The sequence below is a fragment of the Octopus sinensis genome, linkage group LG29, assembly GCF_006345805.1.
Source record: "Octopus sinensis linkage group LG29, ASM634580v1, whole genome shotgun sequence".
Taxonomy (NCBI): domain Eukaryota; kingdom Metazoa; phylum Mollusca; class Cephalopoda; order Octopoda; family Octopodidae; genus Octopus; species Octopus sinensis.
Window position 1 is genome coordinate 11,714,534 of NC_043025.1, and position 12,500 is coordinate 11,727,033.

Here is a 12,500-nt window from a genome sequence, read left to right on the forward strand (position 1 = left end):
GTAGGGATGTAATATATATGAGAGGGGGGAAACAGTGGAGAAAGAGAGAGAATATTGAGAGAGAGAGAGAGAGAGAGAGAGTAGGGATGTAATATATATGAGAGGGGGAAACAGTGAGGAAAGAGAGAAAATATTGAGAGAGAGAGAGAGTAGGGATGTAATATATATGAGAGGGGAGAACAGTGGAGAAAGAGTGAAAATATTGAGAGAGAGAGAGAGAAGAGAGTAGGATGTAATATATATGAGAGAGGGGGAAACAGTGAAGAAAGAGAGAAACTATTGAGAGAGAGAGAGAGAGTAGGGATGTAATATGTATGAGAGGGGGAAAAAGTGGAGAAAGAGAGAAAATATTGAGAGAGAGAGGGAGAGTAGGGATGTAATATATATGAGAGGGGGGAGACAGTATAGAAAGAGAGAAAATATTGAGAGAGAGAGAGAGAGAGAGAGTAGGGATATAATATATATGAGAGGGGGGAAACTGGAGAAAGAGAGAGAGAGAGAGGACGGTTAAATAACCGTAAATAATTTGAAATCTTTTCCTTGTTTTTCCGGCTGGATTAGATCCCCGTTCAACTAAACAAAGACATAGATAAACAGTAATAGTGACTACCACTAAATTTATTTCCGATTTAGACCCAGGGGGGGAGGGTGTGAGTAGATTCGATCGACCCCAGGACTTGGACTGGACCTCGGGTGGATGAAAGACAAAATTTATACTTCAGCAAGATTTGAAATCAGAACATAATATATTTCTTTATTGCCCACAAAGGGGCTAAACATAGAGGGGACAAACAAGGCCAGACAAAAGGATTAAGTCGATTAGATTGACCCCAGTGCTTAACTGGTACTTTATTTATCAACCCCGAAAGGATGAAAGGCAAAGTCGACCTCGGCAGAATTTGAACTCAGAACATAGCGGCAGACGAAATACCTATTTCTATTTCTTTACTACCCACAAGGGGTTAAACAGAGAGGGGACAAACAAGGACAGACAAAGGGATTTAGTCGATTAGATCGACCCCAGTGCGAAACTGGTACTTAATTTATCGACCCCCGAAAGGATGAAAGGCAAAGTCGACCTCGGCGGAATTTGAACTCAGAACATAGCGGCAGACGAAATACCTATTTCTATTTCTTTACTACCCACAAGGGGCTAAACATAGAGGGGACAAACAAGGCCAGACAAAGGGATTTAGTCGATTAGATCGACCCCAGTGCGAAACTGGTACTTAATTTATCGACCCCCGAAAGGATGAAAGGCAAAGTCGATCTCGGCGGAATTTGAACTCAGAACATAGCGGCAGACGAAATACCTATTTCTATTTCTTTACTACCCACAAGGGGCTAAACATAGAGGGGACAAACAAAGACAGACAAAGGGATTTAGTCGATTAGATCGAACCCAGTGCGAAACTGGTACTTAATTTATCGACCCCCCGAAAGGATGAAAGGCAAAGTCGACCTCGGCGGAATTTGAACTCAGAACCAGAACATAATATAAAGAGCTTGAATAAGAACCGCAAAGTACTTTTTTTTTCCTGCTGCTCTAACGATTCTGCCAAACACTTCGAGCATCGTTCGTTAAACACAAAAGTTACAAGAATATGAATCGACCCAAGTATTATGTCGAAGGTTTATTTTGCATTATCAATAATAAACCACATACTCCTGCATATACAACAGAGTAGAACTTTGAAAACATGTGTGTGTGTTAGTTTCCTTTGTCCTGGGTATTAAAATAGCCGATCTCTGTTCTAGGCTGGGTATCATATGGATGAAGACGGGGGTAAGAGCAGCTGTTAAAAATACGGTAGAATTTGAAGCGAAGAAAGAAAAGTTTCGGCTATATGAGGAATGTAATTTTTATTTCATGAAGGGTTTTTCGTTAATTAGACCCCGAAACAATTTGTAGAATGTATACTGGCTCTGTACCAGCTTGGATTACGAAGTGAATTAAAGTTCGTCTAAACTTAGAATTCAAATTCTGAGTTCAAATTCCGCCGAGGTCGACTTTGCCTTTCATCCTTTCGGGGGTCGATAAATAAAGTACCAGTTACGCACTGGGGTCGATCTAATCGACTAAATCCCTTTGTCTGTCCTTGTTTGTCCCCTCTATGTTTAGCCCCTTGTGGGTAGTAAAGAAATAGGTATTTCGTCTGTTTTTACGTTCTGAGTTCAAATTCTGCCGAGGTCGACTTTGCCTTTCATCCTTTCGGGGTCGATTAAATAAAGTACCAGTTACGCACTGGGGTCGATGTAATCGACTTCATCCCTTTGTCTGTCCTTGTTTGTCCCCTCTGTGTTTAGCCCCTGTGGGTAGTAAAGAAATATATACTTAGAATTTTCCTTTCCTTATATTTCATATATATATATATATATATATTATAAATATATATATATAATATATCATATATATATATATATATATATACATATACATAAGTAGTAATATCTGCGCCCCAAAGTATAAATAAAGCTATATGCTAGTAACCATAGGAGGGTAGACTCGTTGTGGTGTCGATCGAACTGTTAGAAATAGCAACAAATATCCTTAAAATCACATCAACGATATACTTTTACAATAAACTTACGAGATAAGGAGGAAGGTTTCCACTTGGACCAACTAGATAATGAAGTCCATCTCAAAATAAGAAAGGCACGGTTGTAACACTTTCTGATTGAAGGTCTGCTTCGGTTCGGACCAGACCCGAGGTTAAACGACTGGTTTGTCGAGGCTTTGTGTGGTGTGTGTGTGTGTGAGATGAGAGAGAGAGAGAGAGCAAGCTATGAGTGGAGACTCTTATATTTTGCCGGTTGTAGATACGAACGAAAAACCGATTCCATCAAATAACCAGTAAAAAAAAAGAAAAGCAGGGACCAAATCTCGATCAAATTATACCAGGGTGTTTTAAAGAAAATGAAGGATACATAAGGGATTATGTAGGGCAATCGTTCATTTAAAGGGGATCTTCTTAACCCCCGCCCACTTTAAATATATTTTTATTATTATGGTTTTTTTCTTAAAACCAGTCTTTGGATATTATTTCGAACATGATTTTCAAAACATAAATAAGGTCTAATCTCTTACTATTTTTATTTTTAAGACATAAAAAAAAATGATATTGCTGGGGTGAATTTAAAATACAAGCTAAAACAAGTTTCTAATATAGTCGCAGATGCGCGATATATGAGGGAACTTGGACAGAGATGGCCATATCTGGAATACTTTTATACTTTTGATAACAGGCTTGCTCGATCAGATCTCATCAGCGGTTAAATAACTAGTTAAGCGAGTGTGTGTGTGTGTGTGTGTATGAGTGTATATATACATATACATACTTAGATATATATATATATATATATTATATATATATAATATTTTATAATTACGGGTATAATTATAATTAGGCTTCGGCAAATTCGTAATTATAAAATATTGCTTAAGTTTACCGGAAAATGGTCCTTTTTAACATGCCGGATTCTACTTGAGGAATTATTAATTACTAGTTAATTAATTAATTTTACCCCTTATCATTACTGATCATACATACATTATACATACATATATATAATATATATATATATATATAATATATATATATAAAGAGAGAGATTGCATACGTAGTATATGTGTGTGCATATATATATAAAATTTATATATATATACCGATAGTCAAACGTACACAAGAGGCGAAAATGATTATGGAAACAAACTGAACGTACCTGCTAAATTGTGACATGTTGGCAAAGCACTTAACTACAAAACAATGCTTTAAGGCAATTCACAGCTGGGCGAAGACGAACAGAGTTACCTTCCTTGGCTCTAGTGAAACCGACACGCGAGTGAGCCTCGACTTGCTAGAAATGACAGCCAAACTATCTTGGAATCACAAATAACTATTTCTATTTCTTTATTACCCACAAGGGGCTAAACATAGAGGGGGGGACAAACAAGGACAGAAAAACGGATTAAGACGATTATATCAACCCCCAGTGCGTAACTGGTACTTATTTAATCGACCCCCGAAAGGATGAAAGGCAAAGTCGACCTCGGCGGAATTTGAACTCACAACGTAGCGGCAGACGAAATACCTATTTCTTTACTACCCACAAGGGGCTAAACACAGAGGGGACAAACATGGACAGACATAGGTATTAAGTCGATTATATCGACCCCAGTGCTTAGCTGGTACTTAATTTATCGACCCCGAAAGGATGAAAGGCAAAGTCGACCTCGGCGGAATTTGAACTCACAACGTAGCGGCAGACCAAATACCTATTTCTTTACTACCCACAAGGGGCTAAACACAGAGGGGACAAACAAGGACAGAAAAACGGATTAAGACGATTATATCGACCCAGTACTTATTTAATCGACCCCGAAAGGATGAAAGGCAAAGTCGACCTCAGCGGAATTTGAACTCAGAACGTAACGGCAGACCAAATACCTATTTCTTTACTACCCACAAGGGGCTAAACACAGAGGGGACAAACAAAGGACAGAAAAACGGATTAAGACGATTATATCGACCCCAGTGCGTAACTGGTACTTATTTAATCGACCCCCGAAAGATGAAAGGCAAAGTTGACCTCGGCGGAATTTGAACTCAGAAGTAGCGGCAGACGAAATACCTATTTCTTTACTACCCACAAGGGGCTAAACACAGAGGGGACAAAACAAAGACAGAAAAACGGATTAAGACGATTATATCGACCCCAGTGCTAACTAGTATTATTTAATCGACCCCCGAAAGGATGAAAGGCAAAGTCGACCTCGGCGGAATTGAACTCAGAACGTAGCGACTGACCAAATACCTATTCTTATACCCACAAGGGGTAAACACAGAGGGGACAAACACAAGGACAGAAAAACGGATTAAGACGATTATATCGACCCCAGTGCTAACTGGTACTTATTTATCGACCCCCGAAAGGATGAAAGGCAAAGTCGACCTCGGCGGAATTTGAACTCAGAACGTAGCGACTGACCAAATACCTATTTCTTTACTACCACAAGGGGCTAAACTCAGAGGGGACAAACAAGGACAGAAAAACGGATTAAGACGATTATATCGACTCCAGTGCTAACTGGTACTTATTTAATCGACCCCGAAAGGATGAAAGGCAAAGTCGACCTCGGCGGAATTTGAACTCAGAACGTAACGGCAGACCAAAACCTATTCTTTACTACCCACAAGGGGCTAAACACAGAGGGGACAAACAAGGACAGAAAAACGGATTAAGACGATTATCGACCCCAGTGCTAAATGGTACTTATTTAATCGACCCCGAAGGATGAAAGGCAAAGTCGACCTCGGCGGAATTTGAACTCACAACGTAGCGGCAGACGAAATACCTATTCTTTACTACCCACAAGGGGGCTAAACACAGAGGGGACAAACAAGGACAGAACAAAAACGGATTAAGACGATTATATCGACCCAGTACGGATTAAGACGATTATATCGACCAGTACTTATTTAATCGACCCCGAAAGGATGAAAGGCAAAGTCGACCTCAGCGGAATTTGAACTCAGAACGTAACGGCAGACCAAATACCTATTTCTTTACTACCCACAAGGGGCTAAACACAGAGGGGACCAACAAGGACAGAAAAACGGATTAAGACGATTATATCGACCCAGTACTTATTTAATCGACCCCGAAAGGATGAAAGGCAAAGTCGACCTCGGCGGAATTTGAACTCACAACGTAACGGCAGACCAAATACCTATTTCTTTACTACCCACAAGGGGCTAAACACAGAGGGGACAAACAAAGGACAGAAAAACGGATTAAGACGATTATATCGACCCCAGTGCTAACTGGTACTTATTTAATCGACCCCCGAAAGGATGAAAGGCAAAGTCGACCTCGGCGGAATTTGAACTCAGAACGTAGCGGCAGACGAAATACCTATTTCTTTACTACCCACAAGGGGCTAAACACAGAGGGGACAAACAAAGGACAGAAAAACGGATTAAGACGATTATATCGACCCCAGTGCTAACTAGTACTTATTTAATCGACCCCCGAAAGGATGAAAGGCAAAGTCGACCTCGGCGGAATTTGAACTCAGAACGTAGCGACTGACCAAATACCTATTTCTTTACTACCCACAAGGGGCTAAACTCAGAGGGGACAAACAAGGACAGAAAAACGGATTAAGACGATTATATCGACTCCAGTGCTAACTGGTACTTATTTAATCGACCCCGAAAGGATGAAAGGCAAAGTCGACCTCGGCGGAATTTGAACTCAGAACGTAACGGCAGACCAAATACGGCTAAGCATTTCGCCTGGCGTGCTAACGATTCTGCCAGCTCGCCAACACAACCGTAGAATCATTGGACAACAAGCACAGGTCTTGGATCTTTTCGGTTTGAACGGCAGCTTTTTTCTAGCGGTGTCATATGAAATTGTCACACATAATTATGACCCTAGTATCGATCTATTGCATTACAATCTGTTTTAGGGTTAGGGGTGGGGGAAGGGTATCTTTTTTTCTTCACAAATGTAAATAAACCCAATCTGTTTCTTAAACGAGGGACATATTCATACGGCACAGAATGTTTTTTTTTTTTTACCTCAATAGACCTCATTGATTGGTTGAAATTGCAGAAATTGAAGAAAAAGAACAACAATTATCTTACAAACTATAGAATTTTCTCAATAAAGCCAAGAGAAAAAGATGTTTTATGTAACACATTCTACCAGTATACGAAGTTTAAAAGTGTTTAGTTACGTGGAAACTATTTTTTAAAACTGCCGGTCAAACCGAAAAGATCCAAACGAGGGACATATTCATACGGCACAGAATGTTTTTATTTTACCTCAATAGACGTCATTGATTGGTTGAAATTGCAGAAATTGAAGAAAAACAACAACAAATACCTTACAAACTATAGAATTTTCTCAATAAAGCCAAGAGAAAAGATGTTTTATAAACACATTCTACCAGTATAAGAAGTTTAAAAGTGTTTAGTTGCAAAGAAATTATTTTTAAAAACTGCCATTCAAACCGAAAAGATCCTAGTTTGTAAGTATAATAAATGAGGAATCAAGAAGTTATTGTAATAAAATTTCTCCCGGTGATGTCACTTTGGTTTTGTATAAGCCGGTAAGGTGACCCGACGTTGCTAATCTCACCCTATGGACTTCTCGTATGGGATTACTCTTTTACTTGTTTCAGTCATTTGACTGTGGCCATGCTGGAGCACCGCCTTTAGTCAAACAAATCGACCCCAGGACTTATTCTTTGTAAGCCTAATACTTATTCTATCGGTCTCTTTTGCCGAACCGGTAAGTTTCGGGGGACGTAAACACACCACCATCGGTTGTCAAGCGATGTTGGGGGAGACAAACATACACACACACACACACACACACACATATATATGATGGCCTTCTTTCAGTTTCCGTCTACCAAATCCACTCACAAGGCTTTAGTCGACCAGAGGCTGTAGTGAAAAAGTCCTTAACGTTTCGAGCCTACGCTCTTCCACAGAAAGGAACACAGAAAGAAACAAGGAGAGAAAACAAGAATGTGTAGTGGCTAGCAATCTATCATGGTGAATGCCAGACAGAAGGGTCACACAGAGGAGCTAGGGAGAAGGGGATACACACAAACACACACATATATTCTTGATCGCTCTCTCTCTCTCTCTGATTGGGTAACCATGTATCTCCTTACAGCAAGACACCTGTTTCGGTCTCTCTGTCACGCTCTAACCGTTCATCTGGTACAAGGTCATCTCTTTCAATGATTCCTCCCTTCTCAGAGGATCTCTGTATTGCAAGACAAAATTACTTGGTGACCCTGCCTGTGCTGGTGCCACGTAAAAAAGCATTCAGTCCACACTGTAAAGTGGTTGGCATTTGGAAGGGCATCCAGCTGTAAAATCCACGCCAAAAACTGACCTCGCCTGTGCTGGTGCCACACAAAGAGCACCCAGTCCACTTCGCTGGGTGGCTGGTGTTAGGAAGTGCATCCAACCATAAAAACCATGACAAAAACAGACACTGAAGCCTGGACAAGTCTTCTGCTTCGCCAGTTCCTATTTCTTTACTAACCACAAGGGACTAAACACAGAGGGGACAAACAAGGACAGACAAACGGATTAAGTCGATTATATCGACCCCAGTAACTGGTACTTATTTAATCGACCCCGGAAGGAGGACAAACAAGGACAGACAAATGGATTAAGTCGATTACATCGACACCAGTGCGCAACTGGTACTTAATTTATCGACCCCGAAAGGATGAAAGGCAAAGTCGACCTCGGCGGAATTTGAACTCAGAACGTAACGGCCTTCATAACTACCACCACCACCACCATCGTCATCACTATCACCATCATCATAATTGTAATGGCTAACCCCCATCCCCATTTACTCATCTCACCACCACTGCCATCATCATCACCATCACTATCTAGTATATATTCTAGCGATATCTCCACCACCACCACCACCACATTGTGACTATGCATTCTCCGCCGCCGCCACCACATCGTCACTGAGCATTCTCCGTCACCACCACCACATCGTCACCAAGCCTTCTCCGCCGCTACCATCACATCGTCACCAAGCCTTCTCCGTCGCCACCACATCTCCACTAGCTTTCTCCGCCGCCGCCACCATATCATCACAAAGCATTCCCCGCCGCCACCATCACATCGTCACCAAGCCTTCTCCGCTGCCACCATCACATCGTCACTAAGCATTCCCCGTCACCACCATCACATCATCACTAAGCATTCCCCGTCACCACCACCACATCATCACTAAGCATTCCCCGTCACCACCATCACATCGTCACAAAGCATTCCCCGTCACCACCACCACATCGTCACTAAGCATTCCCCGTCACCACCACCACATCGTCACAAAGCATTCCCCGTCACCACCATCACATCGCCACTAAGCCTTCTCCGCCGCCACCATCGCGATCACTATCATTAACTACGCTTATCCACCGCCACCGCCGCCGCTGCCTCCACACTCAGTCATAGAACAAAAAACTATATATATATATAAGCCTTGCTATCATCGCCACCGCCGCTTCCATCTCTTTCATTACCATCATTTACAAAAAAAAAATCAGTCATTTCCACCGCCGCCACCACCACAACCATCACCATCACCATCATCATTATTATCATCGCTATAAAGAAAAAACATAGCAGCGAAATTTTTTTTTTTTTAGATATGCTACTTGAAACAAACAATTTCTGTGGAAAAAAAAAAAAAAATGCAACTAAATACATATATATATAAAATCACAAAAAAAATCATCGTCGATTATCGGACACACGAACACAAGCATGAAGACCAGACGACACAAGCTATGGCGGCCGACCTTCCTCTCTCTCTTACGTTCTCAATAAAACATACATTTTGTTGTTTGTTTTCATTTTGAACAATTTGTTTGTTATTTTTTTAGCGAGGAGGGGGAAATAAAATACATTATTATTATTATTATTACTAATGTTTTTTTTATAGTATGTGAACGTATGCGCGTGCGTATCTATTTGTGTGTGTGTGCCTGTATATGTCTATGTAAGTGTGTGTCTGTGTGTGTGTATATATATGTGTGTGCGTATGTATGTGTGTGTGTGTATACCTTTAAACTGCTATTCCTTGTTCGGCTTTTCTTCTTCAATTCCAATAACGAGAATGATCGATTGGCTGTTCGCCTGGCCGACTGCAAGATTTCAACCAATGAGAATCGTGCCGGAAGTGCTCCTCTCCATCTCATTTTCTCTTTCTTTCTTTCTTTCTTTTTTTTTTACACCGCCGCCTCCACCTTCAACTTCACCCTCGCCATCGCCGCCACCACCAGCATCATCATCATCATCACTATCAACACCACCACCATCATTACCATCACAATTACCTATTTTTTTACTACCCACAAGGGGCCAAACACAGAGGGGACAATCAAGGACAGACAAAGGGACTAAGTCGATTACATCGACCCCAGTGCATAACTGGTACTTAGGGATTTTGCTTTTCCCCTCTCTTACCTCTCTTCCCCTTCCTCCTATAGCTGAATATTCCTCTCTCTCTCTCTCCGTCTTTCCCTCTCTTTCTTTAGTTTGCTTTTCCCTTCTCTTACACTCTTCCTCTTCCTCCTATAGCTGAAACTTCCTCTCTCTCTCTCTCTCTCTCCATCTTTCCCTCTCTTTCTTCAGTTTGCTTTTCCCCTCTCTTACCTCTTCCCCTTCCTCCTATAGCTGAAACTTCCTCTCTGTTTCTTCAGTTTGCTTTTCCCCTATCTTACACTCTTCCTCTCCCTCCTATAGCTGAATATTCCTCTCTCTCTCTCTCCGTCTTTTCCTCTCTTTCTTCAGTTTGCTTTTTTCCCTCTTTTACACTCTTCCTCTTCCTCCTATAGCTGAAACTCCCTCTCTGTCTATCTCTATCTCAGTCTTTCCCTCTCTTTCTTCAGTTTGCTTTTCCCATCTCTTACCCTCTTTCTCTTCCTCCTATAGCTGGAACTCCCTCTCTTTCTATCTCTATCTCAGTTTTTTTTCCTCTCTTTCTTCAGTTTGCTTTTCTCCTCTCTTACACTCTTCCCCTTCCTCCTATAGCTGAAACTTCCTCTCTCTCTATCTCTCTCTCCGTCTTTCCCTCTCTTTCTTCAGTTTGCTTTTCCCCTCTCTTACACTCTTCCACTCTCCTTCCTATAGCTGAAACTTCCTCTCTCTCTATCTCTCTCTCCGTCTTTCCCTCTCTTTCTTCAGTTTGCTTTTCCCCTCTCTTACACTCTTCCACCTCTCCTTCCTATAGCTGAAACTTCCTCTCTCTCTATCTCTCTCTCCGTCTTTCCCTCTCTTTCTTCAGTTTGTTTTTCCCCTATCTTAACTCTTCCCCTTCCTCCTATAGCTGAAACTTCCTCTCTCTCTATCTCTCTCTCCGTCTTTCCCTCTCTTTCTTCAGTTTGCTTTTCCCCTCTCTTACACCCTCTTCCCCTTCCTCCAACAGCTGAAACATCCCCCCTCTCTCTCATTCATATACTTTCCCCTCTATATCTCCCGTACATTCTTTACTACCCTCTCTTTCCTCTCTCCTCCGCCTACACCTTCTCTCTTCCTCCCATCACTAGAGAAGTCCCACCGTCCGTCGCTCCGCGTTTTCTCCCAGGTCATGTCTTCTCTCTTCTCTCCGCTGATCATCGCCAGTTTCAAAGGTTAGTCACAGGTCATCATCAAATCTAATTAACACCACGTGCGAATCCTCTGTAATTAATTAAATTAGTACTTTATTTCCCTTTTCGCCAGTCTCAAGGGCGGTACTACTCGAGAACAGCGGTCCCGGTGCGCGCACTCGCGTACTCGTGCGTCCGCGCTAGCTAGTCGTGACTAGTCGATCCATACTTTGTGTTTTTGTGTTATGTACTTTATTTTGTGTTTTATTTACGTTGTAGGATCGACTAGTCACGACTAGCTAGCACGAGTGCGCGCACCGGGACCACTGTTTTCAAGTAGTACCCTGAAGGTCAACCTCAATAGGGTGGTACAGGTGTTATTAAGCGGCACAACGTGGTCATCCGACTTGCTAGAAATAGCAGCCAGGTCACCCTCAGATCACTCCCTACTATCTTATAGAAAACACGCATTTGATTATATATTTCTGGGCCCCTATTTCCGGACACACTGTGTCTGAAAATAAGGATCGGTTTTGCTGGTCAGCTAGATCAGGTGTGGCCCAGGGCTAAATAATCAGATGTGCTTTACAGGTGTTATTAAGCGGGACAACATGGTCGTTCGACTTGCTAGAAATAGCAGCCAGGTCACCCTCAAATCACTCCCTACTATCTTATAGAAAACACGCATTTGATGATATATTCCTGGGCCCCTATTTCCGGACATACTGTGTCTGAAAATATAGATCGGTTTTGCTGGTCAGCTAGATCAGGTGTGGCCCAGGGCTAAATAATCAGATGAGCTTTACAGGTGTTATTAAGCGGGACAACATGGTCGTTCGACTTGCTAGAAATAGCAGCCAGGTCACCCACAGATCACACCCTACTATCTTATAGGAAACACTCATTTGATGATATATACCTGGGCCCCTATTTCTGGATATACTGTGTCTGAAAATACAGAACGGTTTGCTGGTCAAGCTGAAAGATCTTTGATCACTGGTCAGCTAGATCAGGAGTGGCCCAGGTGTGAATAATCAGATGTGCTTTGTATACAAATCACCGTGTTCATGTAACACACGTATATTATTATCCACGTTTTTAAACGAATATAAATGTGTTTGTATCCATTCTATACTTTGTTCAAAAGCAAATGTTCCAGAAAATCTTCGTGCGCCTCTACATTACTCTTTTACTTGTTTCAGTCATTTGACTGCGGCCATGCTGGAGCACCGCCTTTTTTTAAATCGAGCAACTCGACCCCGGGACTTGTTCTTTGTAAGCCCTGTACTTATTCTATCGGCGACGTAAACACACCAGCATCGGTTGTCAAGCAATGCTAGGGGGACAA

General features: G+C 41.8%; 1 protein-coding gene across 1 annotated transcript in view; it reads right to left on the reverse strand.

Annotated features, from left to right (window-relative positions):
- Nucleotides 1-9,760, reverse strand: part of LOC115226032 (G/T mismatch-specific thymine DNA glycosylase) — a 17,752-nt gene extending 7,992 nt beyond the window's left edge. Inside the window, exon 1 of the mRNA XM_036514806.1 lies at nucleotides 9,626-9,760. Coding sequence (XP_036370699.1) covers nucleotides 9,626-9,760 — 135 coding nt within the window. The remainder of the gene's footprint in view (nucleotides 1-9,625) is intronic.
- Nucleotides 9,761-12,500: the final 2,740 nt, after the last annotated feature.